Source organism: Plasmodium gonderi (assembly GCF_002157705.1).
Source record: "Plasmodium gonderi DNA, contig: Chr14, whole genome shotgun sequence".
NCBI classification, from domain to species: domain Eukaryota; phylum Apicomplexa; class Aconoidasida; order Haemosporida; family Plasmodiidae; genus Plasmodium; species Plasmodium gonderi.
The window spans coordinates 2,285,315-2,306,362 of NW_021628939.1; the positions used below are offsets into that span (position 1 = coordinate 2,285,315).

A 21,048-nucleotide genomic window follows, 5' to 3' on the forward strand; every position below is an offset into this window, starting at 1 on the left:
TTCCTCATGTGTATAATTATATATTATATATATATGTTATATGGGCATCACATTTTTTTTTTTTTCATAAAATGCCTTTTCATTACTGTATTGTTCTTTATAGAACATTTGCCCCATTCTTTAACATGCATGACCTTATTTTGTGGCCTATTATAAAATTCAATAACGCTATTTTTTATACAAAAAGAAGTTTTCAAGTAATAAAATTATGCCATTGTTTACAAGAAAAGCAGTATTTTTTATTGTACATGTACTATGATTTTCCTTATCAAGTTCCTACATTACCTTCTTTTTTTTTTATTTTGATTCTCTGTTACCTATAAACATTGTAATGCGTCTATTTTCGTGTGTTCAAAGCTATTCAAGGCATTGCCATGTCTTATATAATTACAAAATGGAAAAAACGAATTTATTAGGACAATTTTTTCATACGTTTTTTTCTTGCACAGAAGTCACATAAATATGTTATTATTTAGGATACCTTATGAGAAAAATGATTTTTCAAATCCTCATGCACTACTAAAAAATTCAAATCTTCATGGAAATTATGTTATCCACATTTTGGACTTTAAATAACCTTATTATTAAATTAAAGGCATTTTAATACTTGTGTACGTAAATAAATAAAACTTTAGAGCTATTTCTGTTTAAAAATTAATTCAATAATGACTTAAAAGCATCATCTTATTCCCGCTAGAATTATTTTCAAGAACTCTTCTATGTCCATTTTTTCAAAGGATATCATGAAACGTCATGGCTGAAAAATACATTTCAAATTAATTGTATACAATGAGGTAGACAATTATACAACGAATTTAAGAAATTTTAATAATCTTTTAAATGAAAAATATAAAAAGTTGAGCTTGTATGCCTTTGGTTGAAGAAAAAATTTTCTTAAGTTATTTCCTTGAAGACAAACTATTTATTGGAAACTCAATTCTAAAAAGAAACCTTAACACACTGATAAAAAGAATGTGATACATATATAATAAGTATATATTATACTTATTCTTTAGCGTTTATGTATACTTGGTAGACAATTTTGCAAAAACATTGTCTTATATGGCTAATTCTACATAAACATTATTAATTTTCATTTAGAATCTATACCAAAATTTAAAATGATGAAAAAATAATAAGACAAAATACACACATTAACATTGTTTAAAATTAAACATTTCAAAATTTATTCCAAATGCAACGTGTTCATTTCATTAAAATGAAGTCTCTTTTTATGATTACATCAATTTTTGTTAATGCACATCTACAAATTAAAAAAAATATTGCTAATTTCACTTTTAACGCAGTGATATGACAATGACACCTATCTTTCGTTTTTTCTTTATTACATAACTCATTTTCTATTTGTATAAACATGTATTTTTGCTTCAAAGCTTGAAAGATGTGCTGCATTATGCATTAAAATTTTATGGTTTAATGATTTAAAATTTTTATTTCTAAAACCCACTTAGCTTATAGCATGAAAACAAAAGATTATAAGACTTGTTTTCATTTACAAAAAGTAAAAATATGTGCAGTGCCCTTAAAATGACTTCTTAAAATTGCTATTTACATATTCAATTTAATTGTATAAAGAGACTCTACATTTGATTCATGTAATTCATGTAGCAAATGTGAGCTGGTAAAAACAAGAATATGTTGTTCTTCAGCTTAAAAGAAATTATATTGGACCTTAAAACTATATTAATTTTTTGGGAAATATTAGTACTGTGTTATCTGAGGTTTTTAATTTGTTTAATTTTTTAGCATATAAATTCAAATTTGTCCAAATGGAAATAAACATTGCCACTTTTAAGACAATAAAAACAATTTTATTGTTGAAATTACAATAAGAGCAATATAGTCAGGCTTACATAAATTGTTAACCGAAACTTTTAAACGCGTAAAAATGATGCAATAGTGAATGAAGTATATTAATTGAAAAAAAAAAAAAAAAACTGTTAAAACGTTTTTTGTTAACACACATAATAGATACTACTATTATGGAAAAGAGGTAGCCCATTCTATTGCTTCAGCCTAGGATTTTTAGAACATGATAGAAAATGAGCTCTCCATTTATCTATTTCAAATGATTCGATGTAAAGGGAACAATAATAACAAGAAAGATATTCAGTTTTTTTACCATTGCATTCATTCATCACGTGAAAATCTAATAAACTTTTTTTCACAATTTTATTACAGTATCCACACATTTCATACATATAACTGTGTGAACACTCGGATAAAAAGTGATCATGAATAACAACTAATTCAACTATTAAAAAACAATTTGGACAAGTGCAAAGCATAGGACATTTCTTAATCCAATGTTTTTCTAAACCTATTTCTGTGAAAGATTCATCTGTCTTAAAGCAATATTTACATGTAAGAGGGGAAATATCGGTTTCATTCTTCTCGTCTGTGTTTATCAAATCTTCGACACATTCACATTCATCCGTTACTTTTTCATTTTTTATAATATTACTACTTTGTCCTTCCTTTGAAACACTTTCGTGTTTTTCGTGTTCATAAGTACTACTATGCTTTTTATGTAACCCCCTTAAGGCGACATTCATTTGGGTTTCCTTTTCTGGGTTTGAATCGATATGGTGCTCTTTTTCACATTCTTCATTTTGTTTATAATTAACTTTTCCCTGAAGCTCTTTAATTTCACTATGGCATGTTTCCTTTCTTAAATTGCTTTTTTCTACGATTGTTAACTTTGAATTTCTATCAATTATTTTATTGTCAGAGTTTTTTACTAAAGTTGTATAACATTCTTTATTGGCACTGTCCACAAGACTAACTCTAATATCATCATCTACGTCACCCCTTTTGATGTTATTTTCACATGGATAAACAATATCTTGTGTTTTTAGATGCTTATTATTCAAGCAATTTTTGTTTAGCAATTCATTATTATTTATAAACGTACAACTTTTTTCGGGATTCTCATTTTCATTCTCTTTTTTTTCACTATTGTTATTTATTGATATTTTTGTTTTTTCCTTTTCTTCTTGATTTACACGATTTAATATAAGGTTTTTTGTGTCAAATGAAACATTTAATAAAAATTCATCAAATAGCTCATTTCGATTTTCAACCCTATTGTATATATTTACGAAAAAATCCAAAGATGTTTGTTTAATAGGCTGAACATCTACTTCCACAAAAATGGATATAATTTCTAGCACCTTTTTCAAATTAATATCATTTTTCACAGTTGTGTAATATTTGTTTATCAAAGAGTAGTAAAAACTCATTAAGCTAACAATTATTTTTTCATTTATTTCTGATATAGCATCTCCAGAAAACAGGTAAAACAACATTGATAATATGGTTGAGAATACACACTTAAAAGAAATGAAATTGTTATGCAGCATCATCATTATTGTTTTTATGCAAATATCCACAACATCAAGGTTAGGATCATCTAAACGTTTCAAAAGTGCGGAAATTATGCATTTTATATATTTTGCATTTTTGTTATTAGAATCATCAGGATCATCTATGTTGTCTGTTTTAAAAAAAAAATCCTGAAACAAAGTTAGCATTTTTTCCAAAGTGACAACACTTTTTACAAATATGTTGTAATAAGGATCTGATATTCCCCTTTTAATAATTAAGCATAAGGGCTCTACATTATTATTCCAAAAATTCGTGTTTTTTTTATTACGATCTTCGAATGGTTTGTAGGATATGTCAAAACCCATTTCTCTTTTTTTTTCGTCATCGCTGCATATGAGTAGGAGAACATTATTTAAATCTAGACCACTATAATTTTTACTATTATATTGATCAAAAAGCCCAGAGTTTTTTTTTATAATTTTTATATTTTCATTAGACATAATTTTATTTATCTCTTTTTCATAAAATTCAAGTTCTTTGTAATATAAAGATAGCCAAGCGTAGTACGACTTTCTAGAGCAATCATCTATGATTTTTAATTCCTCTATATTCTTTATTATAATTTTTATCTTTATTTCCTTCTCTCTTAGCCTTTTAGCCTTTCCATAATTTTCTTCTTTAACGTATTTCTTTTTTTTCCCCTTTAAAAACGTTATTACATTTTTCAAAAAAATAAAAATATTTACAATTTTTTTAAGTTCACAGGCCATGTTGTATTCTTCTTTTGCAACACACTCTCCTTTTAATTTTTCAAAGCATTTTATTTTATTCTCTAATTTTTCGTATAAGCAATTAATTTTACTTTTGTCATTCTTAGGATACGAACTTTTGAAGCTTCCTCGATACATTTCTCCTTCAGAAGAGTTGTCTGTAACATTGTTATTGGTGATATTAGACCTTTGTACATTTGCCCCTTTTTTTCGTAGAAGTGCTTTTTTATCATTTCCCAAATTATCATTATAATCTTTATTTTCATTATGGTTTAAGGATGATAGTTTAAGAAATGCAGGAGTTATTTCAGATATAATTTTCAATGACATTTCTTTAGGAATTATATTGATGTAGTACAGTCCAACTTGTGCATGAGTATTTAAATAGTTCTGATAGGGGCTATAAAGCTTTAATTTGATATATGTACATTTTATGGGGCAAGGCAAATATACATATTTCAGTTCTCTAGCACAATAACTTGTTGAAGTGTTGTCATTAAATCTAAAAAAACCGGCTTTTAAGTAATCTCTATTGTCATTTGACACAAAAATTTCAATTTTCTTGCTAATGGCGTATTCATGAGACAAAAATTCTAAATATTTTATTTTGGATGGTTTTATTTGTAAAATAATTTCTTGAGGGTATATGCAATTTTTTTCGCTTAGCCATGGTTTATAAATTTCCACACCAGTGTTTTTTAATAGGTTCATAACATCACGATCTTTATCATTAGATGATATATGTATGATTTTATATTTTAATTTCAAAGTGTCTTTATCTTTTGAGCCCATTTTAAACATTACACAATTTAATTTTATTAATTCCTTTTAGTATTTAAAAGAAAAAAAAAAATTATATATGATGTTTTCAATTAATGAAAATATCATCTTTAATTGTTTAGCACTACAATTTTAAATAATTTGTTATATGTGCGCTAAATTCCCTTGGTTAAGCTTCATGCAGAAAGTTAATTCCTTTTGTCTTTTTTTTTTTTTTTTTTATTTAGACGACAATATGTGCATATATATATATATTAAATAAATTATGTAATAATAGAGTCAATTATTTTATGCTAAAAATTAAAAAAAAACAAAAAATAAATTGTGGATATCACAAATTTGTACAATTCGTTAGTTTTACACAGCGGTCAGAGTTCATTATAAATAACTTGTAATTATTTCATGCTTACACGTTAAGTGATAATCCACGAAAAATGTGTATAAAATAAAAAAAGTGTTCAAGGTGTTGCAATAATTCCTTACGCAACATCTGCACTTAACGTATAATGAGATTGAAAATTTTTGAATAAAAAAAAAAAAAAAAAAAAAATTGTAGACCGTAAATTTCTTCTTTTTCATTATTAAATAAACACGTCTATTTACACTTTTTTTTTTTTTTTTCTATAGAATTAATGGTAAAGGTCTCATTTAATGAGTTATGTATAAAAAAAAAAATTGCAAAAAATAAGAGTGTTTGATAATCTATAAAATTGTAAATTTTTAACTGAGTTTACTCATTGTAAATGTGAAACAAAAAAAGTGTGCCTTGGGCAATAAAAGAGAATTTTTTTTTTTAAATTCACATTTAACTTTTTATTGCTTTATATAGAATTCAGTAATTAAATAACGCTGTAAAGATAGCGTGATATGACGTTTGTGAAAAAATTATTTCTATAATTGAAAATTCTTGTTCTTTTTCCTGTTTTTATCGCAATTAAGGCGTTAAAAAAAAAGGGCAAAAAAACTATTTTTAATTGAATTAAAAATAATTTGGCATTAAAAGTTATCGATGAGAATGTGTACCCATGGTTCCAAAAAATAAAATTGCCATAAAAATTTGTACCAAAAAAAATAAAATGAAAGAAACCAAAAAGGAGAAATAAACAAGAAAAACGAAAAAAACGAAAAGAAAGGAAAGAAAAAAGATGTAAATGGCTAAACACACACAATCATTCAAAATTTTTAGTACACGTCCGTAAAGAAGTGTATACATAGAAATGTGACAGATTACGAACTAAAATTATGGAGTAATCTGTACACATACATAAATTTACATGTGTACATATTTGCAAGTAAAAACTAAAAAACAAAGGTTGTAAAATCTGACACACAATATTGATGCCTGTACGAAGGGCGTGAACTTTAAAAATCAGTGAATGTTAATTAAGAAAAATAAAATAATTCAAAAGACATAATGAAAAATAAAAAATAAAATATGTTTTATACTTCTTACACTTGTTAACACATGTTTAACGAGATATTATGAAAAATCGGGACCCAGGAATTTCACAGTTAAACAAATAACAAATCAGATATAATAGCAACAAATGAAAAAACTGTTAGACATCCCAATAACAAGTAAGTAGTTTCTACATGATATTTCTGGAGAAGGGATGGGTATACATGAATTCTAATTTTTATAACTTCTATTTTATTAGAGCTCCTTTTCTGTACGTCTCCAACGATGTCGTTGCTTCGAATTATGTCATTTAATTCCTTAAAATAAAAAAAAAATAAAGAATATATATATATACATATGTATATTACACATGTGTAAGGGTAAAACTCAGGATATTTCAATTGTCTAACATACATATAAGATTATTATGATAAAACAGTTCATTATTTAAAATATGAATAAAATGAAAATTTTCTATATGGCGTAGCAAATTTACAGGAAGTAAATATGAATAAATGGGGAAGGGCTTAAAATATACAAAATAAATTGTATATAACCATGTTTTCACATTTCAAATGTATCAGTATGTGTTAAACAATATAACTTTAGCAAATGTGCATTTTCATGCTATTTTAATTTTTAACATATTCTCATAAATTTTATTATCCTTAAAAGTGTTTCTTTTCCTTTTTTTTTTTTTTTTTTTTTCATTACCTCTGAATTAATAACTTCTTCATTGGGATTAAAGCTTAAGTTGGATTTTCTTCGAGACAAGCCAGTGGTGGCGCGTAATTCACTTTTTTCGAATATAGTTCTCTTCTGTATTTTTCCGTGTCTTCCTAAATTTCCTGAAAAGGAGCGTATAATAAGATTGTCCTTTTCTTCATAAAAAAGAGAATTGGAAGAAATATCTTTTCTTTCATCTTCATGATTTGTAGTGGAATCATATCTGTCTTGTAAAATATTTTTTTTTTTATCTTTATGCTTTGAAGTAGAATCATATTTGTCTTGTGAATTATCTATTTCTTTTTGGGTATCCTTAGTTATGTCTTTTGGTTCGTCAAGTGAATCTAAATTTTTTTTATTATTTTCATATTCTTCATTTCTTTCTAAAGGATTTCCAAATAAAAAAATGGAACATAAATGGTCCATATTTGTTTTGTTATCTATCATAATGTCATTTGAATAAATATGATCATATTTTTTGGAGTCTAAAATTCTACTTCTATGAAAAGCATTGTAATAATGTTTAACAGGACTAATGTTATCTATAATTTTAAAACAACGAACATCAACGCAATCCGTGTAATCAGTGTCATCATTTGTAAAAATTTCTGAATTCTCCGAATGCAATTTATTTGATAATGCAGAGTACATCTTTTCAAGTTTTTTCACAACATCTGGTTTTTCAATTTCTGCTGATGTAGCTTTTTTCCTCATTATTTCGTTTTCTTCCTCATGAAAACTAACGCTTTTATTAGTACTTAAATTTATGTCAATCGTTGACTTCATAAAATAATATCCTTTCTCTTCATCATTCTTTCCCTCATTATTGTCTTCTATTCTATGTTCTACACTGTCTATGTTTTTATTCTCTTCAGATTCGAATTCACATTCATCTAAGTCACTAATTAATTTCGAAATGTCTACAAATTTGTAACATGTTTTACGTCTTGGGAATTCTATGGATTTGGATTCTATAGAATCTTTTAGCACCACATCTGGGGTTGGGGTTATCGTTTCCGTTTCACACGATTTCATTATAGTTCCTGTTGATATTTCTAATTTTTGATTATCCTGAACAATTTTATCTTTATTCATGTTCACTTGATTTGTCTTTTCCTTTTCCATTTGGCATTCCTGGGTTTGTGACATACCTGTGCATTGCTCATCATTATAATAATTAGTTATGTACGATTCTTCACTTATTTGTTTACGAAATTCGTTAATTTGTTCTTTGTGTATTGCTTCTTTATGATTTCCTGTTATCATATCACCATTTGCATGAAAGGAAGATTTTAATTTTTTTCTTTGTCTAATAAATAGGATGTTATTTTTATTAAGTTCCTTCTTATTGCATGTTTCCTCAACTTCGTTAATTGAACCCTGTGTGCTTAAACTTTTCAGTTTTCTATGTTGCATAGTAGTGTTATCAGGTAGTGATATAATTTCATATGATGCACTTTTGTATTTGTTAGGATTGTTCAGAAATGAAAACAAATTTTTTTTGTGATCTTTTAAAGATGAAGGAAACTGTTGTTCGTGTTGAATATTTTCTTCTTGTGGTGAAAAGATATGCATGATATTGCTTGTTTTTCCTGTTAGTTCATCTGACTTGGAGTGACTAAGCAAAGATCCACGTTCATCTTTATAGCTAGCATTATTTATTAGAAGATTCATTTGGCAATTATTTATAATAGTTCCACAATTATTGTGATTTTTACAAGTTAACACATCATCAGAATGAAAACATCGTGAATTTTCCCCCAATTTGTCTTCCTTTTGGTATATGTGTAGCGACTGTCCTATTTGTGAATTATTCTTGTCTAAATAATTTTCATCTCTTACATCTTTCAAATTAATTAAAATTTCGCTATCTTCTGAGATTTCCTTCTTCAAATTAATACTATATGACTTTCCTTCCATTCTTATAGGGTCAGATGTTCCAGTTTCATTTTCTTTGATCTGATGAATTTGTTCTGAAAAAACTGTTGTTTTATTTCTGTCACGAGTTTTATCTATCTGCTCATTGGAAATAATGGCAAAATCATCCTTTTCAAAAGAAGAAAATGTATTTTCTTTATTACGAATATCACCAATTTCTTCAATCATTGTGTCTTGAACAAAAAGTTTGTCATTAGTATAGCTTCCATCAGGGGCGTTACAATTAGGATTAATTTCATTCCACTTTTCATACGTTTTCAAGGTATTGTTAAGAGTTTTATCTCTGTTATTTTCCTTCTGTTCTAATGGTTGAACATTTTGTATTGAATTATCATATTTGTCGAAATTTTCTAGCACATTTGTTATGGTATGTTTACAATAGGATTTTAGCTTTCCCCTCTGCCGTTTAAAAATTTGTTCCTTATGTTCAAAAGAATCGTTTTTTTTTATAAACTTATTTTCTTTGAGTTCTATTTTTTTCATTTCTTTTTTCACATCATAATTATTTTTTAAATCACTAAAATTTCTCTCATACTGTGTGATGTTCTCAATTTGTGTGTCTGAATTTTTTAGCAAGGTTGGAAAAGTATCATTTGGTCTATCCTCCTCAAAATGAACACAACGACTTTTTAGGATTTTTCTCTTCTTTTCTTTAAGTTCTATCCTGTCTTCGTCTGGAATGCCTTCATTTTCTGAACGTTGTGCTGCTTCTGCAATTTCGCTACAATTTTCAATTTCGACAATTTGCCCATTGGAAACAATGCAATTTTTTCCATTTTCTTCGTCATTCATTATAAACTTGTTATTATTTTTTTTTTTTATTTCATAATGGGAAAACTTCTCTGATGACCACTTCTGGTTAATGGTTTCCTGAAGAAAATGGTTATCCACAATATGGTTCTGCTTATCTGTGCACTTGTTTTTACTATTCTTGTTAGTTTCTTCTTCATTTTCTTTAATATTTGATAAAGTTGATTCTTCCTTTAATATTTCCTTCGATTTTGTTTGGTTTTCATTTTCGTATTTAAATAGGCTTGTTTTGTATTCCTTCGTACCCTCTTTTTCTTTTAAATTTTCAGCGTCACTTATTGGATTCAAATTTCCATTTGGTTCTTCCTTTTTTTTACTAATCATTTGATCATTTAGGGTTTTATTAACTTGTCTGTTTTCCTTTATATCTATCTCTTCGCTGGAAACTTGTGCAGTGTGCATAAACATTACTACTTTTTTTTCCTTTTTTTCATACTTTGCATTTTCTATAAATGGTTCCTTCGGTTCATCCTTAAATGTTACCCCTTTTTTTTTTTGTTGTTTTTTTGTTTCTAAAATTGTGTTTACATCATTACACATTTCTACTTGGTCTGCAAACATTAATATTTTTTTCCCCTTTTTCTCTTTTTGAGTATTTTTATTATCTTCTAAAAGTTCATGAGATATATTTTCGACTTTGCACATGTCGTCAAGATTTTTTATTCGATTTTGTTCCATTGAAAAGGACACCTTTTTTGGCTCCACATCTATGTTCTTGTCATTCGTTTGACATTCTTTTGTACTCAAATTACTCACCCTAGTGATATTTCTTAACCCATTTTCATCACAAGGACAAATACTTTTGGATATGGAAATTTTTTCTGAAGAATATTCCTTTACCTCATCTGAAAACATAACTCCTTTTTTTTTTTTTTTCTTCTTCTTCTGGTTGTTCTTTTTTTCTGTGCAAGCATTGTTATCGGTATTATCTTCCTTTTTAATATCTTCATTTATGCAAAGTTGCTCCATTTCGATTGTTTCTGCACATGCACGTGCATAACTGTCATTATTACTTAATAATTTAAAATCATTTGAACTTTTATATGATAGGGAACCATAGCAAGTGCTATCCTTTGAATAGCTTTTAGGTGTATATTCCCCATTTATTAATTTGAAATAAGAACTTCCACTAACTGAAGATATTTGTGATTCTTTCGGGTTTATATACCTGTTTAACGACATCGATCTTCTGTATCCTACTATTCCTTCGTTTTCACTCTGATTACTGTGACAATTATATTGATAATTCTCCTTCTCGTTATCACCATCTTCTGTTTCACAAAGATTGTCATTGTCATCAAATGTATCAATTATATTTCCAAGTGCTTTTCGAATATCCGAACTGCATGAAAAAACTGTCTTTTTTCTGTTCACAATTGTGTATTTTCTTAATGGATTTTTATAAAAAGATTTATTGCTTTCACATGCTGATATATATGCAAATGCAGGAGACAAAAAATTACAAAAAAGGCCACAAATTAGACTTATATAATTAAATGCATCTGAAAAAATAATGCCATTCGAAAATATCCATGCAGATAAAAAGGGTGCTATGCATCCAAAAAAAAAAGCAGCACTATCAGAGCATATATCTAAATTCATCAAATCATAACGCATGGATATAGAACCCGTAATAACTTTAGGAGCTACAGCAACAAAGTTAAAAATATATAAAACTGAAGTATTAATATTTTGAAATGAATTATTGAGACAAAATATAAGACCGAATATAAAATAAAAAATGCTGCTAAAAATTGCTGTAACCCACATAGATTTTGATACATTAACATCATCCGTTATTTCATTTCCCCAAGATGGAATATTACTTACGAACCCGTAAGAATCAATGAAATTAGCAAATGTTTTTCCCATACAGTAAGTTTTTATTCCCTCTATCCTGCTTATCATATAGTACAAATTTTTAAAGAACATTTTGTTTGTTTTTTCCTTTTTCTCGTAGTTTAGGTTCTCTTGATGGCTGTTCATATTGATTCCTTCTTCTTTTCCTCCATTACGATTGTATGTACTATGAAACTTATTCTCTATATAATCATTATTTTCTTTTTTTTTAAGCATCTCTATTTTATGATTCCACCATTTGATCATGTTTTGACTTGAAATTCTTCCATCGATGATATTTTTTTCTTCATAAAATTTGTATACAGAATAAAAATGTTGTCTAATTTTAGTATTTTTAATATTTAATCTGTTTACACAACTTGATAACATAAAATAAAAAATATTGTTGTGAAATACATACACATTTTTTTTATATAAAGGATTTAAATAAAAACATGAACAACTGAATATTTTATTATTTCTCTGTAAATGGTCCCTTTTTAATTCTCTTTGGAAATTATGCACAATATTCTTGAATCTAGATATTTCTGCATTGGGGCTAGATTCTGGTGAATTATTTTTTTCGAAATTGTTCATACCTGGGCATTTATCAAAAAATGGATTTTTACATAATTGGAGGTTTTTTTGAATATTATTCAATTCTTTATGTTTGCCATAATTTTTTATTAAATCAGTTTCTAAATGAACTCTATTTAATATTAAATTGTTATATGCATCCAAATTATTAATTGCTTTGTGTTCATCAATGTAATTTTGAGAAAGTAAATATATGGTAGAAGAAACGGAAAGGTATAAAAAGGAAGTCATAAATATCATAAAAACAACATATTGATAATTTATAGTTTCTTCTAATCCTTTGGATGATAAATGTATACATATAATTGCATTAATAATATAGCCTAAGGTAAAACCATATATTACTATTGTTTCATAATGTCCTGTGCTCGAATAATAATACCCATTAAACATAGAGTTCAAAAGAGATAAAGAACATTTCGAAATTTTTATTTCTGGATAAACTTGAAATAATATAGTATGCCCAAATAATTTAATAATGAATATGTCTATTATTTTTGATATGACAAGTATACCACAAATGTTATTACATAAATTCCCCAAGTGGTATAAAAAGGAAACAATTTTATATTTTTCATTGGACATAAAATATTTTATAACTGCACTGTATTCAATTCTCTGTTCAAAATTTTTGTTCTTTGGTATCATAGTCATGGCTCTTAATATCATTAGGCTGCAAAAAACAGCCACTGAACAGATAAACATATTTCCAAGAATTACTGGGATCCATCCTACCTCGTCTATTAAACTTGGAATATCGAATAGGCCTGCAAATGTGTGTGAAAATTTCATTATTGAGTGAGGACAGTAGCTTTTTTTTTTTTTTTTTTTTAATTTCGTTGTTGTTTCGTTGTTATCATTTTTTTTTTATTTTCACACAATTTTTCTGTATTTCTCTAAGGCACGAAGTTCCTGTTCTATTGTGCAAAACCACTCATGCAATGGCTGCTTCTGTGCTGGTTTGTCATTTGGACTACACTGTATATTCTTCCCTTATGTTCATTTTCCGGCACGAATAATTCCTTTCACCTCCCCTAGTTTCATATTATTTTCTCTCCATTTTTGTGTCTGTTTTGGCTAGCCCAGGCTAACCACCAAAATAAGACCCCCTAGTTTTCTATTTCTCTCATTTTGCTTACTTGATCCTATGCTTTGGTTAAATATGTATATGAATGAAGCAAATGGTCCAATTGTTTTGGTGTATTTCCATGTTATGGTTCGAAACCTTTTTCGGCTTCTAACAAAATTATGTTTTCCTTTTTTTTCCTTATAATTAAAAAGTGATATATTCGATAGCCATTTTATATTCATCTTAACGTAGCAAAATGAAAAATAAATTCTTAATGATGGAAGGAAAAATTAGATGGGTGCATTTAATCATTGTCATTAAGAGGGGGAAGAGGCGGGGGGGGGGGGGTTAAGTAAATAAATATATGAGTCCTCTTCAACGTGTTTAAATGATATTGCATAGAAGCACACTTGTATGTGTGTGTGTATAACACACATACACACATGTATATATATGTGCGTTTGCGTAAATGCAGTAATAAATTAGTGGAGAAATGCAAACGAAAGTATAAAAAAAAAATAAAATAAATTATGATTACTACAATTAAGGTAATGGTTACAATTTACACCTGTTTTTGAATTTGTTTGCTTTGCTTAGTTCTACGTTTTTTACGCAAACTCAAATAATTGTTACATGCCTTTTTTATGCGTTATTTATTTGAAACGTAAACGTGAAATGGTTTTTTATTGCACATTTGTAGTTTTTTTTTTTTTTTTTTTTTTTTTTTTTTTTTCAGTTTTTTTCACCCTTTTTTTTATTTTATTTTTTTTGCGATTTATGAAAATTTCACAAACTCTTCCTTCGTCAATGTAATGGAAAAATATAAAATTAAGGTTTCTACAACATCGACATTTGTCACTATAAAGCGTAACATACACATGTTGGAAGTTGGGAACATCAATTTTGCTAGAACATTTTTTAATTAGCTGAAGCGTGAAAGGGTTTAAATGTTACAAATGTTTTAGACTTTGTATATATGTGTATAAATACGTGCACATATAAGCTTACATGTGTGGATATATTATTTATAAAAATAATCCATTCTTTTTGCCAATTTTTTTTTTTTTTTTTTTTTTTTTTGATGTCGCGAGGTAAAATTCGATTTCAACGAATTTCAAGAGAACATGGATCACTCTTGAAGGTATATCTTTTATGTATATATAAATACATACACATTCTTATATACACACACTTGCACAAATACATATATGCAAGGCGGAAAAGTTATATGCATGGTGTAAATAGAAGAGTTTTAAAAACTATCTTTTCTTGAATTGTTAATGACATGTAATAAATAAGGTCCAGCAGAAATTGTTCCTAACATTTTTTTGTTAGTGTAAAAATTTTTCATTTTACGCAAACTTTAAAAAAAGAGAGAAAAAAAAAAAAAAAAGAGCAATTTCTTACATCTTTTGGGAAAATTACTTCTTCCCACATGATTAGAAATTATTAAAATATTGTATAATTAAGTCGTATAAAATTTTTAAAGGTTAAAAGAGCATGTTTTATGCCTTTTACCTGTTTGTATGAAAGAAAGGAAATATAGGGTTATCAAAACTTAATATGTTTAAGGTGTAAACGAAAAAAAAAAAAAAAAAAAAAAGAGAAAGAGAAAGAGAAAGAGAAAGAGAAAGAGAAAGAGAAAGAGAAAGAGAAAAAGAATGGGAAATAGAAAGGGGAAAAGAGTGAGGGAGATAGGGAAACGGTGGAACAATGTATATTTTTAAGCTCATCAAAACAAAATTTCTCATCAAATGGAAAATGGGCTTGTAAACAAAAATTAAAACTGCAGTGTCTAATTTTTTTTTTTATATTTTATTATAAAATTGTTTAATTTTCCATATATGGAATTTTACCTTAACGAAAAAAAAAAAAAAAAAAAAAAAAACACAGTAAGTTTTAGATTTAAGTGTTACATATTATAGTAAACTTAATTTAAGATGAGTTTCATGAAAATTTTGTTTGTAAGGTATAATTACATATTATAAGTTTTTTCCTCTTTAAAAGGAAAATTCTACAACGAAAAATGCCCCAAATTGTGTTAGCCATTTTTGTCTATAAATTAAAAATATCTCTTTGGTTGACAAGTTGGGTTCGTTTGCTTGGTAACTCTTTCTAGTTGTTGCACTTAATTTACATCTATTCATTTCAATTAGACTAAGCCCGTTTCCATTTTGCTATTTAATCTACAAATTAATGTATTTTTAAAAAGAAGCCCATCATCTCTCTCTATCAAGGATTTCTTCCCCCATTAAAATTTAATACTTTATAACTATAACACACATAGCAAAAAGAACTGTTCATTTTTTTTGTGTGTTTATTAATGAAAATATATGTAAATTGAAATGTGCACCAATTTTCGTAAAAATTTTTATTTTACAATTCAGCAAATTTCTGTGAACACATTTAGGTAATATATGATTAGAAAAAAAAAAAAAAAAACCCATTGTGGGTAAAAGTGTGCATTTTGCTTTATACACACATTTTATATAATTATCGAATGCGTTAATAAAGTCTTTTTAAAAATATGGAGAAAAGAAGTTAGATTTCATGCAAGTTCATATCACGTGATGGTTATAGGAAAGAGCTATATGTGCAAATGTATATGTGGATTTTTTCCTGTTTTTTTTTTTTTTTTTTTTTTTTTTTTTTTTTTTTTTTCCCTATTTAATATTCAAGTTACACTAATATAGCTCATTTAAGGCAGCTATTTTTTTTTTTTTTTTTATGGGTGGGAGAGGCCCCACTGTTCATGTAAAATGGTTATTATTCACTAGTTAATAATCATGAAAAAGGAAAAAAATAAGTATTACTTCAAAGTCATTTTTATCAATACTCAAAAGAATAAGCAAATGTACTATTTTGCCGTGGTGTTTTAGTTAGGGTTAGAAAAATCATGCAATTTAAAAATGTAAGAATTATTTTAAGAAATAACCTGATTATTTAAACTATTTTCTTTGTTATGATGCTTTCGTTTATTTACACATGAGTTATTTATAAATTATGACTGTTTTGTGGCTATATATTTTTGCACCATTTTAGAAGTTTTTTAGTAATATATAGTAGTAGCTGTTTCCAACCAATTTCTTATTAATTTTCTTACAAAGTGAACATTTTTCCCATTAAGAATGTCATTTATGCTACAACACTTAAATAGCGGCTGGGCCGTTGATCAGGCAATAATAAATGAGGAAGAAAGACTCGTTTGTATTCGATTTGGCCATGATTATGATCCCGATTGTATGAAAATGGATGAATTATTATACAAGGTAGCTGAAGATATAAAAAACTTTTGTGTAATATATTTAGTAGATATAACAGAAGTTCCAGATTTTAATACAATGTACGAGTTGTATGATCCTGTTTCTGTTATGTTTTTTTATCGTAACAAACATATGATGATAGATTTAGGTACTGGTAATAATAATAAAATTAATTGGCCTATGAACAATAAACAAGAATTTATTGATATCGTTGAAACCATTTTTAGAGGGGCAAGAAAAGGAAGAGGTTTAGTTATATCACCAAAAGACTATTCAACAAAATACAAATACTGAATCGATTTGAAGAAAGAAGTTCATCTCTTAGCCAACAATTGACAAGGAAAAAACACACGGAGAAGGAAAAGGAATTCCGTTCCCCGTTTTTCCTTAATTTTCTTAAACTTAAAAGATATATATATATATATATATATATATGTACATATCACTACTGTTCATTTTGATGTGTATTTACTATTTTGAACGCCTCTAGGATCTGTAATACCTTTTTCTCTGGTTTAGGGGAACGGAAAATTGGAGAAGGATGTTGCCTTCATTTGAATTATAAGGTATTTTTTAAAGGGACCTACATATTTTCATACACTAGCATAAGTATGTAAATATATATATGTATATTTACATATTTAATATACATGTACACTATTTTTTTTTTTTTTTTTTTTTTTTTTCCTTTGAATTATGGAACAAATTAAAAAAAAAAGAAAAAAATTCGGGACTTTTCCCATACATTAAAGATAATTTGTTGACGTTTCTTAATTTTTAATTATGATGACACAATTAAAACTAATTATATTTGATTCAATTTTATTTAAAAAAAAAAAAAAAAAAAAAAAAAAACTCTTATTTGTCTTACATAAAATGAGATCTATAATTAAATTTAAACAAATTACTACAATCGACATACTTCTTTATGTAATGCTTTCATATGTATAGATTTGTGTTTTCGTTCTTAAAAAAAAAGAAAAATATATATGTGCATAATACATGTGTAATTTATATGTCCCCATTATGCCTATATATTATGTCATACGTGAAAAATAATTTGTTATTTCATATAAAATCGTGCATTTCCATACATATATAAGAGACACGGAAGCTATCAGTGTAATATGTTAAAATTTTGTATTCCTTCTTGCCCATCTTTATCACTGTTTTAATTTATAGAGTAGAGTCCACACTTCTATATTACTAAAACAAACGTAAAACAAATGTAAAATTAAACAATTACACACACACAAAAAAAAAAAAAAAAAAATATAAAGGTTATTATTCACATTTATCCGTCTATTTATGCATATATGCACACGTGAAATGACAACTACAAATGTAAGATAAGTTTTGACAAATTTGAAAAGGAGAAGAATAAAGATGGGCACTGACAATGAAAATTGCTATATATATATATATATACATACATGTAATATCCACAAAATCATGTGTAAACTAACACGTTTTATGCCGGATTAATATAAAGGGTGAAAGTACGAATATAAATGGGATTCTCATTGATTTTTATAAAAAAATTTAAGGAATAAAAATGAAATAAATAAATTTATAAAATGGTAAATATGCTTGTACGCATGTATGTCTGCACATGTATATATATACATATATGAATTAAAATGTTCTAAATTCGGTTTGGCAAAAAAAAAAAAAAAAAAAAAAAAAAAAAAGACGGTTAGAAAATATAAAGAATGGAAAATAAATCAATGCTTATTAATTAATTTGAATAGTTGGCATAGTCTGAACAAGTAAATCCATGCCAAACGGTATTTTATTTTAACTATTATTTAACTATTATTTTTTCTTTTTTAAGAATATTTCAATCAATGATGTATTAAAAATGTCATAGGAATGCACTTCCTGGAAATTTCATAAGATACGCGAAGTGTTAAGTATGTGTGTCACTTTGGTTCTCCTAACTGGGGTGTTATTATCGTTGCAACAAACTCATTTTGGTTATGCTTATATAGATATATCTAATATATTTGTGTTAATATCTATACACCAACCTAGTCATCAGTGATAATATTCCTACTTTTTCCTTTAATGCAATAATTTGCTAATAATTTGCTAATAACTTGCTAATAACTTGCTAATAATTTGCTAATAACTTGCTAATAATTTGCTAATAACTTGATATTAATTTTCCAATAACTCGCTAATAACTTGCTTTACGTTGGACATACAAGCTACTCGGGGATAAAAAAAAAAAAAGGGGATACTACTTTTCCTTTGTTTTGTTTAACTTAAAACTGATATTTGTATATTTATTCATTCCATATATAAAAAAAAATTGCATTTTTCCAAAGGCGTCTTTCTCTTTCTAACTCTGTGTAGCTACTTTAATTATCTAATTTTAAAGTTTCCCTTTTTTCACACGACAGGGTATGTATTTTTTTGTACTGATTTGTCATATATTTGTATTTAGAACAAATATTTTTCATATGAAACTACTTTCCAAATTTGTTGTAATAAATGTACATCTTGTTGCCTCGTTCATCAATGTGATTATACGGGCTTCTTTAAAAATTTTTTTTTTTAAAACTTTTTAGCGATTGCACGTGAAAAAATATATATATATATAGATACAGCTATAATACAGATGTATAACTTTTTTTCCAGTGTCATGAGGGAAATTTTCAAGTCTAATTCGTTCATTCGGTCGAGGAAGCATATCTGTATAAGTATATATGTATCTCCCTGCGTGGGGCTCATCCCACCCTGTTGTGAAAGTAAAAGGATGCAATATCATACAATAGATCTTTGCTGACAGATATATTGTGGCGTATATAGGACTTGTTTATCTTAATAACTTCATAAAAAATGATACAGGCATTTTTGTTTTCTTCCATGATATTTTTTTTCGAGAGGACAGAGTTGGGATATATACTGACAATCTGATTCAGTTTTATAATTTTAAGTTCGTTTTTATTAACAGGCAAGGCTGCATTGGTGAAGAAGGCACTTATAATGCACTTTTTAATATTGGATAATGCTTCATGATTTTGAATGCCACATGAAGTATTTGGCAAATCAATTTTTTCACATATACTTGTCAGCTGTGTTTTGATATCCTTGATTTTGATAAGTGTATGATATTGCAAAAAGTGATCATAACAAAATGAAGTGGAAAAATTATTTTCTTCGCATTGCTTATATATGTTTAAAAAAAGGAGAAAATCTCCACCTCCTTCAATAGTAAACATTTTTTTAACATTTTCAGCTTCTTTTTCTTTTCCTTTTTGAACATAAAAAATGTTATTCGCATGTGTTAACATAGATGTAATACTTAAAATTTCATCGACACAATTATATTTTTCTGATGCTGAGAGAATCATTTTACTTGATTTTACATCTGTTGGAAATTCTGCCATTTTTCTTCCAGTTTTTGTTAAATTCCCTTCATCATTTAAGGCGCCTAAGCAGTAGAGAAGTTCCAAACCTTTTATAATAACTACTGGAGAAGGTGGGTCCAAAAAATCAAAATTTATAATGTCATCCATTCCTAAACTTTTTAATAATAAAATCATGCTACTAACTTCACATCGTTGGATTTCAGGAATTGAATTATCATTTAAATCAATGAAAGATTTTTTTGTAAATAATCGAAAACATTTCCCATCTTGTTTTCTACCAGCTCTACCTGTTCTTTGATTAACCGATGCTTTGGAACATGGTAAGGTGACTAACGATTCTATGCCTGAACTTGGATTATATATTTTCTGTTTACATAAACCTGAATCTATAACATATACAATATTGTCTATTGTAATACTTGTCTCACAAATGTTTGTTGATAATATAATTTTCCTCCTTATTCTCTGAGTACCTACTTTCAATTGATCATTTTTATGCGTCTCCTTTAGTGCAAGTTCATTCTTTTTTCTTTTCTTCTCCAGGCAATTATCTTTTGTTACTAATTCGCCATTACTTGTAGTAGTACCACCACCACCACCACCCTCATCATGTATAGTCTCTTGGTTATCCACTTCACTGTTCCTACAACAGTTCTCGTCAGTTACGTCTTCAAATATTTTGGCTTGATATTCCACTGGAAGAGATGAATAAATTGGTAAAATTATCATATTGCGAAATCTTGGGGCTAATTCGGTTAACTTATTTTCCAGTTCTTGCTGTACAAGTTCGATTTCAAATTGGCCTGGTAAAAAAACTAAAATATCACCCTTTGGTTGTGTAATGTGAATTTGCAAAATGGTAATTACAATGGCGGATAAATAATTACTTTCATTATTTATGGTATAATAAATATCAACGTTGTATTTTCTACCAGGTACATAAAATATTGGAGCACAATTAAAATAGGTGGAAATTTTTTCAGCATCTAAAGTTGCCGATGATATGACTATTCTTATATTTTCTCTAAAGTTACAAATATCTTTTACTATGGGTAGAATTATATCTGTGTGTAATGCTCTCTCATGTGCTTCATCTATTATTAGTACTGATATGTCATCTAATGTTGGATTG

The 21,048-nt window shown here is 27.2% G+C and overlaps 4 protein-coding genes across 4 annotated transcripts in view; 1 reads left to right on the forward strand and 3 right to left on the reverse strand.

Annotated features, from left to right (window-relative positions):
• Window positions 1-2,024: 2,024 nt before the first annotated feature.
• PGO_144870 (hypothetical protein, conserved) lies at window positions 2,025-4,910 on the reverse strand (the record flags this gene model as incomplete). Its single annotated transcript, XM_028690477.1, has 1 exon — window positions 2,025-4,910. The coding sequence occupies one exon, from the start codon at window positions 4,908-4,910 to the stop codon at window positions 2,025-2,027; it is 2,886 nt and encodes a 961-aa protein (XP_028546278.1).
• A 1,500-nt stretch (window positions 4,911-6,410) lies between these two features.
• On the reverse strand, window positions 6,411-13,518 carry PGO_144880 (amino acid transporter; the record flags this gene model as incomplete). Its single annotated transcript, XM_028690478.1, has 3 exons — window positions 6,411-6,614; window positions 7,012-12,974; window positions 13,347-13,518. The coding sequence occupies 3 exons, from the start codon at window positions 13,516-13,518 to the stop codon at window positions 6,411-6,413; spliced, it is 6,339 nt and encodes a 2,112-aa protein (XP_028546279.1).
• A 2,886-nt stretch (window positions 13,519-16,404) lies between these two features.
• PGO_144890 (mitosis protein dim1) lies at window positions 16,405-16,833 on the forward strand (the record flags this gene model as incomplete). The annotated part of the gene is made up of 1 exon (XM_028690479.1): window positions 16,405-16,833. One exon carries the CDS (start codon window positions 16,405-16,407, stop codon window positions 16,831-16,833), a length of 429 nt encoding a protein of 142 aa, XP_028546280.1.
• A 2,438-nt stretch (window positions 16,834-19,271) lies between these two features.
• Window positions 19,272-21,048, reverse strand: part of PGO_144900 (pre-mRNA splicing factor RNA helicase) — a gene marked incomplete at both ends in the record, with an annotated part of 3,396 nt that continues 1,619 nt past the window's right edge. The window contains one exon of the mRNA XM_028690480.1: window positions 19,272-21,048. This exon is cut by the window's right edge and continues 1,619 nt beyond it. Coding sequence (XP_028546281.1) covers window positions 19,272-21,048 — 1,777 coding nt within the window.